The sequence below is a fragment of the Leptinotarsa decemlineata genome, unplaced genomic scaffold, assembly GCF_025532065.1.
Source record: "Leptinotarsa decemlineata unplaced genomic scaffold, Ldec_3_MD MMD2_tig00026307_RagTag_RagTag, whole genome shotgun sequence".
Taxonomy (NCBI): domain Eukaryota; kingdom Metazoa; phylum Arthropoda; class Insecta; order Coleoptera; family Chrysomelidae; genus Leptinotarsa; species Leptinotarsa decemlineata.
The window spans coordinates 4,191,181-4,210,978 of record NW_027412681.1 but is presented as its reverse complement, the minus strand read 5'-3'; the positions used below and the strand labels follow the sequence as shown (position 1 = coordinate 4,210,978).

At 34.4% G+C, this 19,798-nt stretch overlaps 2 protein-coding genes and 1 non-coding gene across 10 annotated transcripts in view; 1 reads left to right on the top strand and 2 right to left on the bottom strand.

Moving 5' to 3' along the window:
* The first annotated feature begins 4,781 nt into the window (after window positions 1-4,781).
* LOC141485112 (transmembrane protein 50A) lies at window positions 4,782-7,296 on the top strand. Its single transcript, XM_074181126.1, has 3 exons — window positions 4,782-4,861; window positions 4,952-5,209; window positions 6,988-7,296. Exons 2-3 carry the CDS (start codon window positions 5,027-5,029, stop codon window positions 7,255-7,257), a joined length of 453 nt encoding a protein of 150 aa, XP_074037227.1. The 5' UTR covers window positions 4,782-4,861; window positions 4,952-5,026; the 3' UTR covers window positions 7,258-7,296.
* Window positions 7,297-11,319: 4,023 nt separating this feature from the next.
* Window positions 11,320-11,391, bottom strand: TRNAE-UUC (transfer RNA glutamic acid (anticodon UUC)). Its single transcript has one exon. It is a non-coding gene; the product is annotated as a tRNA-Glu (tRNA).
* Window positions 11,392-13,736: 2,345 nt separating this feature from the next.
* Ptp36E (Protein tyrosine phosphatase 36E) overlaps window positions 13,737-19,798 on the bottom strand; it is a 131,731-nt gene continuing 125,669 nt past the window's right edge. For all 8 annotated transcript variants that reach the window (XM_074181075.1, XM_074181071.1, XM_074181073.1 and 5 more), the window contains 3 exons: window positions 18,911-19,098; window positions 18,695-18,830; window positions 13,737-14,788 (listed from right to left, as the gene is read on the bottom strand). In XM_074181075.1, the coding sequence (XP_074037176.1) occupies window positions 14,699-14,788; window positions 18,695-18,830; window positions 18,911-19,098 (414 nt within the window). In that variant the 3' untranslated portion in view covers window positions 13,737-14,698. The remainder of the gene's footprint in view (window positions 14,789-18,694; window positions 18,831-18,910; window positions 19,099-19,798) is intronic.

The window sequence follows — 19,798 nt, the reverse complement described above, 5'->3', positions numbered from 1 at the left end:
CCGCGATCCTTTGTTTGCAGGCATGTTAGGCGTACACATTCTCGAATCATCAGTCCACCCTTTCGTAACTGTGTCGTGAGTGTCATACCAAGATTCGTCCAAAAAGAAAATTTGCCGTTGTTCTTGTCTATATTAGTTATTTGTTCTAAGTATTTGTTATGCAATTCCACTATTCTTCTACTTTCCATACTGCTTGACGTTTGTTTATTATTTTAAATCCTAATCCTTGTTTCTTAATCCAGTTATGGAGAGTTTTGTCACAGCAGCTCACGTTATGTCCAGAAGTAGTCAATTTCTTCCTTATGATTTCAGTTGTAAGAATCTCATTGCTTTTGTAACATTCGTATTTTGTTTTTTTCGATGATTTTATTAGATGAAAAACTGAAGGTTTTGGTAATCCCGTATCACATCGCGTCTTGCGTTCATAAGGTTTGTTTTTGACTATTTTACGTACAGTTGAGAAAGGAATTTCGGTCAAATCTGATGTTGCTTGTAATATTTTTTTTTTCCCGAAACCAAACTTAATATGTAGATTCTTATATACATTGAAACATACTCTCTCTGTTTTCCAATATTCAAATGCATCCGATTCTTATTCACTGGTATCTCTTTTTCGCATGGTTCACCATCGCTAAACAGGAAAAAGTCTCCGTTGTTATCACACTCGTTATTACTATCAGTACTTATCCAAGGATGCCCCATTTTTAACAGATAACAAAAATTTTAAGTAATTATAACTGCACCAATATCGAATTTCAACACTCAAATTGCGATCAGTTCCTGAACTGAACTTCGACAACACGACGGCTCGAATTCTATTCGTCACCGTCATATGACTTAAAATTTAATTTTATGAATCTTCAGCCAATCATAAAACTTAGTTAGTAAAAATCATTCAATACGAACCGCCAATTCTTCAGTCCACGTGGACTAGTTGGCAGCGGCTTTATTTCTTTGCATTACTTTTTTGGCCTTTGAGAACGCCGACACTTTAAGTATGCACAATACGGGTTACTTCGACTATACTAGTAAGAATTTGGTATTCGGAGAAATAGGTATGTACGCTTTGAAAGTGACTCCATATTTAGGAATCACTAGATTTCTACTAATTAATGACCAATTTCAAGATAATATCTCCAATTTATTCTCTTAACATATTTGCTTCCTACATTTTGTCAAATGTAGGAAGATACATGAGAATTGTTTCTCTCTCTTTGTCACTCTGACCTTCTACCAACAAAACGCGCAATTAACGGACAGGACCATATCGAAATTCAGAAAGATCTCCCTACATTTGACAAGCTGTATAATTTCAATTCACTTCGATATTTATATATAACAAAGTAACTATAGATGGTCTCCTAAACTGTTTTTTTTTCGAAAAGATTGCTAAACTAATGCAACTAATGTAATTCTAACTCTGAATATTAATTGGGCATTCAACAATCTTCACTGCCAGGACAAACTATTTCATTACGCAACCCCCATGTAAAAAAAATAAAACCCTGCCGGCCCGATGATTCCCCCTTATATCACCCCTGTCTTTCCGCTTCTTAACGAAAACTCCTTTGTGCCCGTTCTACCAAAATAGCCACTTTCTTCGGGTGAATTTTATTCCTAGCACTTAGTCCAATTGGATAGGAACAAAAGCAGCCGGCAACACTGTTGGAAGAATGCTTCGTCGACCCTTCTCACAAATCCTATTGAAACATCGAAATACGAAATAACCTACTCCATTGTGGACGGAATGCTTTGTGTATGGCAATTTATATATACATAATAGGTGTGAATGCAATTACGTCATTCGTAATTACTGCCAACCGAACTGGAGTACTTGTGTAAGCAGTTGCTTACAGAAGGGATTAATTATAATGATTATCAAAAGAATATCCACTTTGAAATCCAGAGCCCTCTCATCAAAAAGTATTCTAAACACCAAAATTATGATCAATACAAGAACTTCTAGTTATCTAAGAGAGGTTACAATAATAATAAGTATAATAATAAATAAACTTTATTGTCAGAAGAATAAATATTATTGATAAAGCATGTGTGAATAGGAAAAAGATGTAGACAAGCATGTATTAAGTCTCTATATAATTCAAAACCTATAAAAAAATATTTGCTATCAGGGAAAACTATTTTTCGAAATAGGTACTCATTTTTTTTTTCACAGTCATATCGATAAATACTATCTTTTAAAATTATTTTCGGGCATACTGGGTAATTCAGACAAGCGTGGCCAACCAAAATTATATTTTTACAATTGAAACATCCAGTATATGAATACGTCATTCGATTCCTTATTTTTTTGCCTCTCTAAGGAATTTTTGTTTTCAAAGTTCCATTGCGGCATTGCCAAGTTATTCCAGAAAACCCTATTTTGCAGACAATAATTTTTAATTCTCAATCCGCATGTCTATAGCAATTAAGTTAAATTTTTAAAGGTATAATTAATCAACATCACTATGATAATTTCGGGAATGTCAACTTTCGGAAACAATACCTTTATAGGGTGCTCGGTAAAACCGGCCAAGTGTCATTCATTTTCAAACAGACATAATTCAACTTTTTCAAATGAAACACCCTGTATTTTTTCATTTGTATGAAATGTTTCGAATAACCATTCCTCAATTCATTCATTTAACATTTGATATGTTTCAATTCAATTCATTGATGCATTTGTTGGGCACTTGTAAATTATTGTTCACAAAATTTGTTCTATTCTGAATGACAGTTGATTTTAAGTGTTCTTTAATAAATTTGTTTCAATTTAATTCATGTATCATCTGAATACGACAGTCAAAACAATTCATTTTAACAAAATATTAATAGAAAGTTAAACAGCGTGGCACGCCGTTTTACTTTTTAATAATATATATTTGTAATGAGTTGAATTGTTTTGATTGTTGAATTTCGGTGATACATAAATCAAAATGATTGTTGATAATTTCAATTTGGCGCCACGGTTGAACGGGGTTTTGTCGTACTATAAGTAATCAAGCATGTTGCCAAATGTAACACTTTAGGTTTAGGTTGACGGGTCAACTCAAAAAATTGATTTTGTGATAATGAAATTAATGTATGAATACTTTATTTTGAAGTGAAATTGACAGATGAAACTTTCAAGATGGCGACTGGACGCAATCTGGGAAAAAAATTAAATAGAAAGGAGGGTCTTGTGATACATCATTTTGAAGCTCCTAACTACAATATGAAGTCAATATCTTCACCTACTACAAAATGGCGGAACATTTAATAATTTCCTGAAGACAAACACATTAATATCGATATTTCTAGAAATATTCCTTTTTATCTGCCATATGGCAATTCCAACAATCCGATAAGGTTTGTTAAGTTATTTTTTGTTTATAAAAATAACAAAAAATGAATGTCAGTATGAAAATAAACATCATAGTTCAGTTAGAATATGCTCATTGAGTTTTCGGTTTTACTAGTAGAAAGGTACCACGTCAACAATCTATCAATATTGGGAAATATTTCTTTTTCCGGTAGTTGGATTGGCCGTCGAAGTCCTACAGAATGGCCAGCTGGCTCGCCAGATTTGACACCTTTGGACTTTTTTTATGTGGTTATTTGAAGCAAAAGGTGTTCGAAACTGAACCTGCTACAATATTGGATATACGGCAGAGAATAATAAATATTTGTAGAGATATTGACGTTGCTGGTGTTCGAAAATGTTCGGCGTGAAATATCGGATAGGCATATGTCAAGAAGTTCAAGGCAACCATTTCAATTTGGGATAAAACTTTTGAAACAACTTAATGTGATGGGGTTTTAATTTTGGTTATCAATTACTATTTTTGGCTATGTTGAAGTGTTTTTTTGACGTTATATTTTACTAATCTAGTGATAAGTTGAAAATAACTCTATAAATAATAGGTGTGAACACTATTACGTCATTCGTAATTGAAAATACTGCTAATCGAATCGTGTTTCGTATCATGATTCTAATGGATCGACCTCAATTTTGCACAGTATATTCGATTTTTCAACATCGCGATCAAAGTTCAACGTTAAAGACGTATTACGTATTCATAATGGTAATTGTTCAACAAAAAACTCAAATTGAATAATAACAGTCATCAAAGCAAACCACTTTGAAAAAATTAGAGATAATTCAAAATTACTGATTAATGTGAAATATAAATCAGGTGTCCTTTACTTGTATTTATCGTACATAATGTCATTTTATTTGATTGATTTATGAACGAAACAAGTTTGTGAGGCACTTGTTCGTAATGAGCGATTTTTTAACTAGAAAAGGGATTTTAGGAGGAAATAATTTTGTGGGAAAAAGCTTTTACAGCTTTCTACACTGAACAAAAAATTTGAGTAACATTCAAAGAAAGGAAGAAACAACATTACTGAAGTAGTAGTATACAGTGTGCCAATTAGAAAAACACACACCACTCTCTATATTTCGGCCCCTACGAAATTTAGCCGCGAAATTTGAACATTCACCTTATTTTCTGAACAACCCACGTATGCTCGACTACTCTTCATCCAACCCTAGTAACCGGTGAATGTAATGTTATCATAAAATATACTTCAAATTACGTTTATTTATACCTTTGACTCAACTAAATTTAGTAATTTTTATTTCATCTCGTTCCATATCTATTGACACAGTTTAGATACATTTATTTGTAAAATACATTTATCTACCAACCTTAGTAGATGAAAAATATAAGAGAACTGTGGAATAAACTCCTGATTACCATTTATTTGTAAACTTGATAATTATCATTTCGTTGGACCTTATACCTATTGATATCTATTAATAATTCAACTCGTAATCAGTAAAGAACAAATAAAGTTTTCGCCACTGACAGTAAATGTGAGTCTATTTGACATCCGAAACAATTTTAACAAGTTCGAGTTCACATGTCAAAATCATAAAAGTTATACTTTCTTAACTTTCTTTCAGTGACATTTTCATGATTGTCAAAATGGCTATCTACTTGTGAAGTCAACTAGAAAGACCCCATTAACCTTTTGAGTCATGCCCTTGACGAGTTTTCTGGAAGTAACACCTTTGAAATTCAACGCCATAATATCTGCTGTAGCTGGTTTTTTGTTCTTCGGAGGTTGGTGGATTATTGTAGACGTCAACGTGCAGTACAGAAACGTTTTGGAAAATGCTAAAGTTTACCACGTCCCCGGTATACTTGCGACATTTGCTTTGGTAAGTTGCGTTATTGAGGGGTAGAACTGACACCTCGCGTAGCATGAATCCAGTGCCAAAACCCCCACAGACCATAACCGCAAGACTTTTCATCTCCTGATGACGTCAATGTAGTTGGTGAACCATGAAACCTTAAAAATAGATTTGACACTAGTGACAGTGTTCCATGTAAGTGCAATTTGATACCATTTCGAATTGATTACTTCCTTCCTTTCTTTGGAAGATTCCCTCATCCTTTTTTGTCAAGATGGAGCCAAAAACTTTCTTTCTCAAAAGATTTGACACATTTTACAAATTTCTTTTAAGATTCGATAATTCATAAGGTTTTCTTTATTTTTTAGTTTTTCCAATTTTCTACAAACCATCTTATACGGACATAGTCATACATATTTTCTCAACACACCCTTACCAGCATAAAGCAGCTGCATTCAATAGTTTCATCAAACCAATCGCGGTCAACAACGGTTGTAAAATAGATATTATCGACAGCATTCTTCCTACAAAAGCAAGCCATGGACTAGGTCTACCCAAATTCAAAATACGATAACGTCAGCTATAGGACATTTTCATTTTACTTTTTATTAATATTTCTTTGAAATGAGCTGGATTATTCTGTTTGTTAAATTTCAGTGATACATGAATTAAATTCATTGTTGATAATTTTTATTCGGCGCTGACGTCGGGCGTATTTTTGTGGAACTACATAAGTGCATATATGTATGGCGTGGGTCATAGTACGGTAATAATCCGTTCGACAGCAGCGACGAATAAAAATTATCAACAATCAATTTAATTCATGTATCACCTAAATACGGAAGCGCAGAAGGGACACATATTTTTATCATTTGTTTCTTGGAAATTACGACTTTGAATCTCGAAATTTCGACTTTTATCTCCAAATTTCGACTTTAATCTCGAAATTTCGACTTTAATCTCGAAATTTCGACTTTAATCTCGAAATTTCGAATTTTATCTCGAAATTTCGACTTTAATCTCGTAATTTCGACTTTTATCTCGAAATTTCGACTTTAATCTCATAATTTCGAAACTACGACTTCAAACTCGAAATTTCGAGATAAAACTCGAAATTTCGAGATTAAAGTCGAAATTTTGAGATTAAAGTCGAAATTTCGAGTTTGAAGTCATAATTTCGAAATTACGAGATTAAAGTCGAAATTTCGAGATAAATGTCGAAATTTTGAGATTAAAGTCGAAATTTCGAGATAAAAGTCGAAATTTCGAGATAAAAGTCGAAATTTCGAGATTCAAAGTCGTAATTTCCAAGAAACAAATAATAAAAATATGTGGCCCTTCTGCTCTTCCGTACCTAAATGCAACAATCAAATCAATTCATTTTCACAAATTACTAATAGAAAGTAAAACGGCGTGCCACGCCGTTTCTATTAGTAACTTTTATGTTTTGCACAAAAGTTGTAACCAAATTTTAAATTGAATGCATTAAAGTGAATGTTGGAAATATTCAACACTTTCAATAAAATTGAAATATAACAATCTTTATTATTCATAGTCTTTTTTATTCAAATAACAATTGTATTCATGTAACATTTTAAAAGGAGTGTCATTTAAAATAAAACAAATTTTGCGAACAATCGTTTTTAATGTGTCGAACAAATGCATGAATCAATTAAATTCAAACAAATAAATTGTTAGGTGAGCAAATTGAGGAATGAATATTTGTGGCAATATAAAGTGAAACGGTGTTCCATACTGTTGCGTATTCTTGAGCGGTTTTTGACATTGCATTTATAATTTTTCAGATTGGTGTAAACTTCATACCTTCCGATGCATTATACGATAAATACGCAACACCAGGTGTTTGTAACTCTTTGATGGCGAGATTGTTTCTGATGGCATTCCTGATGGCTAGTTTTGGATGTTTCATAGCAGCGAGTTATGTTCTTATCAACGACTTCCTCATGGACCAGAGCCAGTACCAGTGGACAGGATGGGGGATCTTTCTCCAGAATTTGTTTATCCTGATTGCCTGCCTTTTGATGAGGTTCGGGAAAATGAGAGATCTTCTGTGAATAAAAATACCGGAGTAAATGTTGGTTTGAGAGATTTTTTTTAAGATTATTTTTTAATGTTTTAAAATTTATATTTCTTGTTAGCTCCAAACCTACCTAGTTTCTGCAAATTGAATGAATCAGTTATAGGTATAATCATTTGTTTGCTCAAGATATTCACTAATAACCAAAATATAGGAAAAGACTTTTTGGCATTCTATTTCGCCATCAATTAACAAAAAATGTGGGGACACTTCCAAAGAAAGACAAAAAAAATCATGTTGAATTGCTGTCATGTCTAGGTATTAATTATTAATACATTAGAAGCTAAAATGCTTCCTCAACGTTCTGGAAAAGTTCATTTCCTGCAAGCACCAGTTTTTCTCAGAATCAATTTTGTTAATTTTTGAGGTTTTGAGATAACATCAAGATTCTAAAACGAGATTACGCAAATTTGAAAAATAATATATTCCAACAGAGCATTTCTGAATAAAAAAAGTAAAATTATACTCTGCGATGCTTTAGTTCTTTCACATGCCAACTACGCAGACGTGGTGTATGGTCCGAAAATTTTGAAGAGTGACACTTTTAGAACCCAAAAACTCCAGAATGCATGCATTAGGCTCATTACGGGTACGAGGAAACGAGAACACATTTCCAATCTGTTCGGGGATGTGGGTTGGTTGAATATGGAATCAAGACGAATATTTCATTCTGCAACATTTTTTCAAAAACTCCTTAAAACAATAAAACCCTCCTATCTTTTCGAAAAAATATCCTTTAAAGCTGACGTGCACCATCTTAACTTGATATATATATATATATATATATATATATATATATATATATATATATATATATATATATATATATATATGAAATCTAGAAAGGTTAATGCAGTCAAGCTGCTGGAAAATAATTCCATGAAAATCAAAAAATAAATAGATAAGTACTCTTTGATCATTCCCATATTGATTTCAATTTAAGAGCCACCGGTATACAGCTGTTTCAGCCTATTGGGCATCGTCAGTACCGGGCAGGCGGTCCTCGATTGAAGACAAAATGAGAAAAAACCAAGAAAGTACTTGATGAAAATAGCTGCGTAAACGCAAGCGAAACATAAGTGGAACCACCTATTGGTGTGACACCCAAGTCAACTTGCCAAGTTTTTATGTCAGTGTTGGTGGTTTGACCAATCAACCGACAACTGCGGTAGCAGAAATTTGGGAAGCTAACCTGAAATGCCATCGGAAAACGAATCCACATGTTTCTAGAAATGATATGAAATCTAGAAAGGTTAATGCAGTCAAGCTGCTGGAAAATAATTCCATGAAAATCAAAAAATAAATAGATAAGTACTCTTTGATCATTCCCATATTGATTTCAATTTAAGAGCCACCGGTATACAGCTGTTTCAGCCTATTGGGCATCGTCAGTACCGGGCAGGCGGTCCTCGATTGAAGACAAAATGAGAAAAAACCAAGAAAGTACTTGATGAAAATAGCTGCGTAAACGCAAGCGAAACATAAGTGGAACCACCTATTGGTGTGACACCCAAGTCAACTTGCCAAGTTTTTATGTCAGTGTTGGTGGTTTGACCAATCAACCGACAACTGCGGTAGCAGAAATTTGGGAAGCTAACCTGAAATGCCATCGGAAAACGAATCCACATGTTTCTAGAAATGATATGAAATCTAGAAAGGTTAATGCAGTCAAGCTGCTGGAAAATAATTCCATGAAAATCAAAAAATAAATAGATAAGTACTCTTTGATCATTCCCATATTGATTTCAATTTAAGAGCCACCGGTATACAGCTGTTTCAGCCTATTGGGCATCGTCAGTACCGGGCAGGCGGTCCTCGATTGAAGACAAAATGAGAAAAAACCAAGAAAGTACTTGATGAAAATAGCTGCGTAAACGCAAGCGAAACATAAGTGGAACCACCTATTGGTGTGACACCCAAGTCAACTTGCCAAGTTTTTTATGTCAGTGTTGGTGGTTTGACCAATCAACCGACAACTGCGGTAGCAGAAATTTGGGAAGCTAACCTGAAATGCCATCGGAAAACGAATCCACATGTTTCTAGAAATGATATGAAATCTAGAAAGGTTAATGCAGTCAATGGCATTTCAGGTTAGCTTCCCAAATTTCTGCTACCGCAGTTGTCGGTTGATTGGTCAAACCACCAACACTGACATAAAAACTTGGCAAGTTGACTTGGGTGTCACACCAATAGGTGGTTCCACTTATGTTTCGCTTGCGTTTACGCAGCTATTTTCATCAAGTACTTTCTTGGTTTTTTCTCATTTTGTCTTCAATCGAGGACCGCCTGCCCGGTACTGACGATGCCCAATAGGCTGAAACAGCTGTATACCGGTGGCTCTTAAATTGAAATCAATATGGGAATGATCAAAGAGTACTTATCTATTTATTTTTTGATTTTCATGGAATTATTTTCCAGCAGCTTGACTGCATTAACCTTTCTAGATTTCATATCATTTCTAGAAACATGTGGATTCGTTTTCCGATGGCATTTCAGGTTAGCTTCCCAAATTTCTGCTACCGCAGTTGTCGGTTGATTGGTCAAACCACCAACACTGACATAAAAACTTGGCAAGTTGACTTGGGTGTCACACCAATAGGTGGTTCCACTTATGTTTCGCTTGCGTTTACGCAGCTATTTTCATCAAGTACTTTCTTGGTTTTTTCTCATTTTGTCTTCAATCGAGGACCGCCTGCCCGGTACTGACGATGCCCAATAGGCTGAAACAGCTGTATACCGGTGGCTCTTAAATTGAAATCAATATGGGAATGATCAAAGAGTACTTATCTATTTATTTTTTGATTTTCATGGAATTATTTTCCAGCAGCTTGACTGCATTAACCTTTCTAGATTTCATATCATTTCTAGAAACATGTGGATTCGTTTTCCGATGGCATTTCAGGTTAGCTTCCCAAATTTCTGCTACCGCAGTTGTCGGTTGATTGGTCAAACCACCAACACTGACATAAAAACTTGGCAAGTTGACTTGGGTGTCACACCAATAGGTGGTTCCACTTATGTTTCGCTTGCGTTTACGCAGCTATTTTCATCAAGTACTTTCTTGGTTTTTTCTCATTTTGTCTTCAATCGAGGACCGCCTGCCCGGTACTGACGATGCCCAATAGGCTGAAACAGCTGTATACCGGTGGCTCTTAAATTGAAATCAATATGGGAATGATCAAAGAGTACTTATCTATTTATTTTTTTATATATATATATATATATATATATATATATATATATATATGATGAAAATAAAAAAATAAATAGATAAGTACTTTTTGATCATTCCCATATTGATTTCAATTCAAGAGCCACCGGTAGACAGCTGTTTCAGCCTATTGGGCATCGTCAGAACCGGGCAGGCGGTCCTCGATTGAAGACAAAATGACAAAAAACCAAGAAAGTACTAGATAAAAATAGCTGCGTAAACGCAAGCAAAACATAAGTGGAACCACCTATTGGTGTGACACCCAAGTCAACTTGCCAAGTTTTTATGTCAGTGTTGGTGGTTTGACCAATCAACCGACAACTGCGGTAGCAGAAATTTGGAAGAGCATTCTCTGCGATGATTTATCATACGCAAATATTGAATTCTGCCATTTGATTGGTTGTAATTGTATGGAACCATCAATAAAAGTCATTATTATTATTACTATTATTATAATTATTGAGATGTCTCAAAGTGATTGGCCATCCAATCACTTCTACCAATTCATCTAGCACGTTTCTTATCGTTAAACATCGGCTAGGGTGGAGATTCATCTTTTTGGAAATGGAGGACTTGTTCCTAGCTGGGTCAACTGGATCATTTGAATCAGTTGTTATTAATGGGTGTATTCTCTCACTAAAAAGTCTCCTAAGATCTTATCCGCTCACAGATACTGGTCCAATATTTTCAACAGTATCAGCCCAAAAACTGTCTGATGAGTTTGATCTTCCAATGAAAGTTGCCGAGTCTCATCAATCTATCATTGCAATGTTTATAGAGCATCATTTAAAATATTGACGGATATTAGGTCGGTGAAAAAGAAAAAAATTCCCATACCGGGAATCGAACCCGAGCCTCCTGGGTGAAAGCCAGGTATCCTAGCCACTAGACCATATGGGAGTATACCCAAGTGAGTCCATCACTTCCAGATGACTGCAGAGTTGAGCTTTACTTTAAATAAATACCTTTTTTTGAATATGCATAATTATTATGATCAACCAGAATATATAATTTAAGTCCTGAGTATACTTAAAGAATGGAAAATGAAGGTACCAGGTACCAGGCTAAGATTGATATGTTTTTATTTGGAGAATATTACTTACCCCCGCCAAGATTAAGAAATTTCAGTTGCGAGGGGGTGGAATTTCGAATCTGGTGAATGAAATGTTCATACAGTGTATTAGTGAACTGTAATGAAATGTAATATAATTGCTCTTCCATCAACTCTATAAAATTTTTGGAATCTTTTGATATACATATAAGTTATCAAAATTGATTCGAGAGAAACTCAAATGTGGTGAAGGTACTATCTAATAGAGAATACCGACGTTCAACAAATTTTTCTGTAAACTTCAGATGCGACATCTAGCAGACATTGAACAAAGTTACTGAATACCATTGAATTCAATTCACAGTTTAGACTCTGGCATTGTCTAAGATCTTTAGAATGGCTGGTATTTCGGACATTCATGGGAATACTCTTTTCATTTCTTATTTTCTTTTATTTTCCGTACATGTGGTTTAAAAACAAAGTATATTTTGAAACGTAATATTCAAATCATGTTGTCAATGGTTGTGACACATATATTTTCTTTCATTGCACAGGCACAGGAAATTCATATAATAAAAACGCACTTTGAAACATTTCAAATAATATCCAAGTTATCTTGTTATTGTTGTGACATTTACCAAAATTTATGAAGCAGATTGATAGGTATTTTGTCACAGTTCGAATATTTTATTGTAGATGGTTGGTTGCTCTTATCGAAATTACGCTTTCGATATAATTATTTTTTAAACGAAGGAAGCATCATTCTGTAAATTTCTAATTTTTTAGTGACATCTACCAGTCAATGGTGAAAGTGGTGAAACATCTGATCGATGTTTTGTTGCAGTTCGGCCATTGAATAATAGATAGCAGCTCCTGCCGAATAAAACATTTTCTAACGGGGACCGTGCATGTTATTCAATTAAAATAAAATAAACTACATTCAATGTCATTTCTGAATATTTTTCAATATTCTTGGCAAAGCCAGTGTTCAACATTTTCATATTAGATCGAAATTTTAAACGAAAATCACAATCGAACTATTCTGTCAGAGCCAAAAAACTTTTTTGTATTAAAAAAATATTGCTTTCCTTTATTCGCACCACAACATTTGCCTTATTTTTGAATGCAAGAAGCGTTTTCCGTTCAGTGAATTTTTATAAATTCGTTTTAAAGACTACTAAAGCATATGGAAAATTACATTACAATTTTTTGAAATAATTTCAAAATCTTTTAGTGACATCTACCAGTCCGTGGTAAAAGTTTTTTCATTCTATCAATATTCTTTTGAAGTTCGATCATTCAGTAGTAGATGGAAGTTCCTGCCAAAATATCAAATCATTTACATTTTTTCCAAACGCAAAGAGCGTCTTTCATTTAGTGAATTTTTATATATGTATCTTCGCGCATACAGAATTATATTTAAATTTTTGGAATCTTTTCGGAATTTTGTGTCATCTAATCAGTTGCCAAAGTGTTTCTATGAGATCGATATTTTGTTTCAGTCCAGCCATTCAATAATAGATGGCAGATCCGGCCAAAATATATATAATCAATTTCCCAACCGAAAACGTGATCTTTATTTAAAAAATTGTAATGTCTTCAAGAAGACGCAACTACCTGACACGAATAAAAATAAATTCAATTTCATTTCCAAATCAGATTGATATTTCATTCGATTACTGAATGATAAATGAGGGTTTTCACTGAAAAATGAATCCCAATTGATTTTTTTTTCTAGCCTACAAAACTTTTTTATTTAAACCATAACATTTCCATTATACTTTATTCGAACAATTAGGCGATCTAGGTTTTTTTGTCCAACAAGAGTTTTTTCCTTTATTCATTTTTGTTGTTTAATTAAATTTACGAAGAACCGTGATCATGCTGAAGAATTGGATTTTTAGCTTCTGTGTCGTTTTAGAATCCAGTCTTATCAAATGAAGATCAGTGGAAATAAAATGATAGGTAAAAGTGTTAACTTGCTTCCCGCTTAATTCCCCCGAAAGTATCCTACGTTTGGACTAAGTATGCTACGGACTTCAGTGGCCTATTTCTTTTCGATTAAACTCATTACATAGACTGGTACATTTATTGGGACATTTTGCCTTCAACAGCACCATTGAAATCTTCCTCCTAGCAGTATACAATGCCTTCAACTATTTTCGAAAGATATAGGGAAAATAAAACTCATTCATCTTTTGCTTTAATTTATTGGTAATTTAGACAATGACACATTTCACCAACTGGGGGCAAAGTAACAAAAATATACACAACATTCAACCTTTACCACAACATACAATTTATTATTACTAATTCACAGATTCATTGGCCTCGAAAGTTTATTACGTTAACAAAAACTTATAAAAAGAACTAAGTTAACTTGAAAGCTTTACTAAATAGTGACATTTTGAACCAGATTACTTGATGGATAACTCAAAATGAAATATATTCTATCTAATCCCTTGGCTAATAAGCATAATGTTTTTACTAAATATGACATTTTCGTGAATCCACAAAGATGAGAAACTTTTGCAATCAGGTCTAAGAACACTAATCTAATTTTCAGGGAAGCCATAATATGATCTGCATTGACAAATAGGCAAAGGCTCAAAATTTCACAGTCGCGAAACGTTAACAACAAAAATGATTTCACCACTTTTCTTTCACCTCTATTTTTTAGGGTCCCAGTTTTTTCACTCACAAGAAAATACAACTGAACTTTGATGTATTCATAACAAACCTATATCGAAAATAAAAATTCTTATCGTTTCTCATTACAAAAAATTACTCCCTTGGACTAAGCTGTGTCGAACAAGCTGTAGAAAATTCAACACCTATGAAAAAATCGTGCTCATTACTTCATTCCAATAAATTGGTTACTTGAAGCATTTCTACCAACTTCAAATCTCAGAAGTACAAATGTCATTCCCAGAACCATAAAGTTGGTTGTATGTGAAATTCATGCTTGTGAATCACAGACCAGAACTGAACGTCAAATTTGAATATCCATAGGTACAAAATTACTTGCGTATACTCCATTATCAATATTTACTATCTGTAACAGTCGGTGCGACACAAAACTGCCGAAAGGAATTTATTTCTGCCATTAGATTTGTGCATTGGGTGACTTGACAGCAAGTTAATAGGTATCTAGTTCTAGTGCTTCGTCTTGATTTCTTCTAGGTCTTTCTGTAAATAGTGCAGGACGTAGTGCAAAACAACATCGTAGCAGTATTTATATTCGGTCTGCAAAATAAAACAATCTTACTATATGAATATAATATTTATACTTATTATTAGAATTGTCGTAAAAAGGTGTCCGAGATGGATCTTAGTCATTCCCAGATGTTGCTCTCATTAAATGATTGTTATAATGAATTGTCTCGATTTTTTCTCGGTGGAGTGTAGTGAACATACTGAAAATTTCAACCCACTGAATATATTATCTCAGATTTTGAAGTCAGACTTGGAAATTTTGTAATAATTTTTCAATCGTCATAACGAATTTCTTTCCGTTTAATTTGGTTAGGTTAGGTTAAGTTAGGTTAGATTAGGTTAGGTTTGGTTAAATAATGATTCAGAACATATTTATTTGACATGGTTTCACATATTTCACAGCGAGATCATAATATTGAGTAATCGTTCGTTTCTATGAACACATTTATCAACTTCATTTGGTAATTTTAATTGATCTTAAACTGATTACGAAATTGTTGAATTGAGTCCACAAATATATTTCTGAAATATGAAATGTTGGAAATATATATATTTTACAGCTGAAACACTTATCCATTCATGTGAAAATTGAGAAAAATAATTGTCATGTAAAAATTTTTAAAATATAAGAATGTAATAGAACAGTATTCACAGAAACACAGAACTGCAATTTTGAGAAAATGTCACAGAGTGACTACTTGCACCAACTAATTTTGATATTTGTGAAATATGGCAGACCTCTCACTAGTGTTAGCAACTGTTTGGAGGGAAATTTGAAATGCATTTACGAAGAAATGAGAGAATATTTTGTAGTTATAATAAAATAGACCATAAAGTGAGATTTATGGTCTATGGTTATATAGGTTATGTTATTAATGTGTGAAATTATTGAATATAAAAATGTTAGCATATGAGAAAGATCCTTATAAATGTTTTTCATTTATAGAAATAATCTTTCATGAACTAAATTTGGGTGATCTAATATTAAGAGAAATCAGTTGCAAAGTAGTGGTCTAAATCAGTGGTCGCCAACCTCTTCAATGTGTTGAGCTACTTTATTAATTTTGTAATAAACAGCGAGCTACCCACACGGAAGCCACGTAATGCAACGTAAATGAAATAATCCACTCAATGACTTCCATTTCTGTTGCAGCGATGTCTTCGCCAAAGTTCTGCATAACACAAGTTGCAAACTGTTGGATATCAATTTCCATAAAGGGTGAAACAACAAACTGCGCTACTAACAAAAGCCATTTCATTGAAATCCTTAAAACGATTATTGAAGTTATTCTTCAGGGTAGAAATTATTTCTACATGATATTTGTTGTCATAGGGTTCTAATGGATTTTGAGATATTTTTTCTGAAAGAATAGGAAAATGCTTGGCATCGCTGTTAATTAGGTTCTGTTCTCAAAACTCCAGCTTTTTGATAAATGCTTTTATATCAGAAATCATTTCCGCTAGTTCTTTGTCTCTCCCCTGAAGCTGCAAGTTAAGTTCGTTTAATTTCTCTGTAATGTCCACGAGAAAACCAAAATCTCTGAGCCAGATTGAATTTTCTAGTTCCGGAGTCGGTTCATCGCGTTGTTTGAAAAATTGAACTATGCCAGATAGGACATTATTAAAACGTTTCAGCACCCGTCCTTTACTTAACCATTGGACTTCAGAGTGAAGGAGTAGGTCCCCGTATTGACAGTCAACTTCATCGGCCAAGGTTCTGAATAATCTTTTTTGTAACGCTTGAGCTCTAATCTTGTTCACAATTTTCACCACCAGTTTCATAACGTTGTTTAGTTTCAGGAAATTTCCACATAAAGCTTGCTGATGGATAATGCAGTGGTAACAGAGAAATTGCGGAAAAGTTTCATCTTTACGACATAACGACACCAGACCCTTATCACAACCCACCATAGCTGGAGCGCCATCGGTTGTCAAGCCTACCATTTTCGATATTGGAATTTTCTCGGAAGAAGTAATATTTTTTAAATGAGAAAACAACTCATGTCTAGTAGTGTGTCATTTCAGTGGAATGAACTTCAAAAGATCTTCTTTAATCATAAAATCACTAAAAACCATCCTGACGAAGACGGCCATCTGGGCAGTGTCAACGACATCTGTTGATTCATCCAGTTGAAGTGAAAAATAAACACAGTTATCTAAGTCAGTTCTTAACTGTAAAAAAATATCATTGCTCATTACTTCTACACGTCTCATTACTGTATTAGCAGAAAGTTGCATAGATTTTATAGCTGAAACTATCTCGTCTTTATTTCTAAAGTTGGCAAACAACGAATCAGCAGCTTCTAAAAACGCCTGTTTTATCATTTCCCCGTCTTCATAAGGTTTCTTTTTTTTGTGCAATTATCTGGGACACACGGTACGATGCTTCAGTTGCAGCCTTATTTTTGTCGAGTGTTCTTAAAAATATTGATTGTTGTCCAATTAACTGCTTCTTTAACTGTTTCAGTTGATCCTTTCTGCCGGCAGAATGTAGTGGGAATGACTTTTCAAAATTAGAATGTACAGTTTTATGATGTCTCTCAATATTTCCTTTTTTAGCAACGGAGACCAAAGTATTACATAACAAACACACATTGTTATCTTTAACTTCTGTAAAAAAGTATTGTTCTTCCCATTCCGAATGAAAGTGGTATGTCTTTACCTTTTTACAACTGCTTGCCATAATATTATTTTTGTTGTTCTCTACTAACCCAACCGCTGGACGTTGGTTACGCGTTCAGTTTTAAACTAAGCGCAATGTCGCCGCGCCGTGCGTATTTATCCCGTTCAAAGCAATCCAGATCGTTCTCGAACACTAACGCGCTGGTCCGGCTGGTCGGTTCTAGCCGATTCTAGCTTGATGGCATCAGCGGCAGATCGCTCACCGCAACGTTGCCGCTGTTTATGTTTAATATTATGACAATTAGATTTTTTGTGGAATTTTCGGAAGCTTCTCTGATTTTTGCAGTTTGTATTTTTTAAATTAAAATCGTTGTGAGAGCTACCAGAATTGCCTCCGCGAGCTACCGGTAGCTCGCGATCGACAGGTTGGCGACCACTGGTCTGAATCAATGGTGTGTTCTGCAAGAGTGCAATTCTGATATTTTTGATATCACTTTTACAATATGATTCGATAAATTTCAATCGATTGGGCTCGATGTATGAAGAATATATATTGACATTCATTTTAAACTCTTATACACGAAAGCTAAAGAGCAACATTTATGAAATTATGAGATTGCACTCATTTTGATCGATTGGTCTATGTTAAGATTATTTCCCAAAAAATGTAACAATAATATAAATTGAAAAAACTCCGTTTTAAAATGAATATTTTGAGATATATATGAAACATACTTTCCGGTTCTGGTGCAGTTGTTTTCAGTCACAGACCCAGGACAGAGATATCAACCTGCCTAGAAACCTATGCGACTGTATTTCAAGCGGAAATTTACGCTGTTGAATTGTGTGTGTGCATCATATGCAGTGATTCGGAGTATCGGCAGACAGTGTGTGTCGTCTCTGTTTGGAAAATGATGAAACAGCAGAGCACATACTTTGTTCCTGCCCTGCTGGAGATCGAATCAGGTTTTTAGAGTTCGGCAGAGCCGTACTGCTCTCACCATCTGACCTGAAAGACCACTCACCATACAAACTAATCGGCTTCGTTAAGAAACTGGGTTTATTTGGTCGAATGTGAATAGGTGTGAGCCACAATAAACCCTTGCGGGTTGCGGTGGAGGGTCGAATAGACTCAGTCACTTTGGACCTAACATAACCTAAATATACCCATTGATGCTCATGTTAATCTGCTGAACAGGTCTAGCGAATGTATTTGCTATAAAACTATGAAAACGCCGCCCTGCTTTCATCTTTTCCATCGAGTAAATAATCAAAATTACCATGAAGTACTGATTTAATTCTCGAAATACTCACAATATTTTCTATAAGCTGTGGTCTGTGTCTTCTTACGGTTCTAACTGCTTGAAACACATCTACCTCTCCATGCTGAATAACTTGTTCTATACAAGCGTTTGCAGCACAATATATCCCGCATCTACTTCTTCCATCCCTGAAATTTCGATGTTTCTTTGAATTTTTCCAAAAAAGAAACAAGACAGAGTCACAGTCACGGATTTTATGAATACTTACGGGGATACCACACAAACAGGCCCGTACTCTGTTCTCTGTCTCCATCTCTCTACCATGTTCATCAGCTCTACCAAGGAGTTGGTTGAGGTTGGGACCTTATGGCCCATCGGCCAACAAGTCAATTGGAACAACTGGACGGTCTTAGGAGGGGCTTTGACGCCAGCCATGAGCTCCGTTAGAGATACTATCTGTAATTAACAATTACAATGAAATAACAACTGATCAAACAGTTGGATAATCAAAATAAAAAAAATAAAAATTGTGTGTATCCATAATCGTTTTCACACGAAGACGATCTTCCAAAGAAAGGAAAGAAGCACTTTCAATTTCAAAAAAGTAACTCGATACAAAGATGTGTAGATCATGCAAAGAAGTAACAAAGTAAGTATTGCATATATTTTCGAATAAACCCTTTTTGGCTTCCCACTTTTACATTTTTATACAAAAAATGTGACATACATTCGTAATGCGCAAGAATTATATGTGATTTCGTTTTCAAGAAGTACCCCAACCTGTACCCCCAAGTAAGCGAAATTTTATATCAATGCTTATCCATCAATAACGTGTAGTTTTCCTGAGGAACCCATTATATAGTGAAACACTTGTTGCGGTTTCGTGAACTGTTCGGAGAAAATCTCACAATAAAGTGGTACTTGAATATGTAGTTTCCTCAGGCGTGTTCAAACAGTATGAACACGCCTGAGGAAGCTATAGTAGAGCAAAAACATGTTACGGTTTCATGAACCGTTAGGTGAAAATATCACAATTAGATGTTACCTACTGGAATGTACTGTATGAACACGCTTGATGAGGCTACATTTTCAAGTAACACTGCTGTAGCTTCCTCAGGCGTGTTTAAACGGTATGAACACGCATGGGGAAGCTATT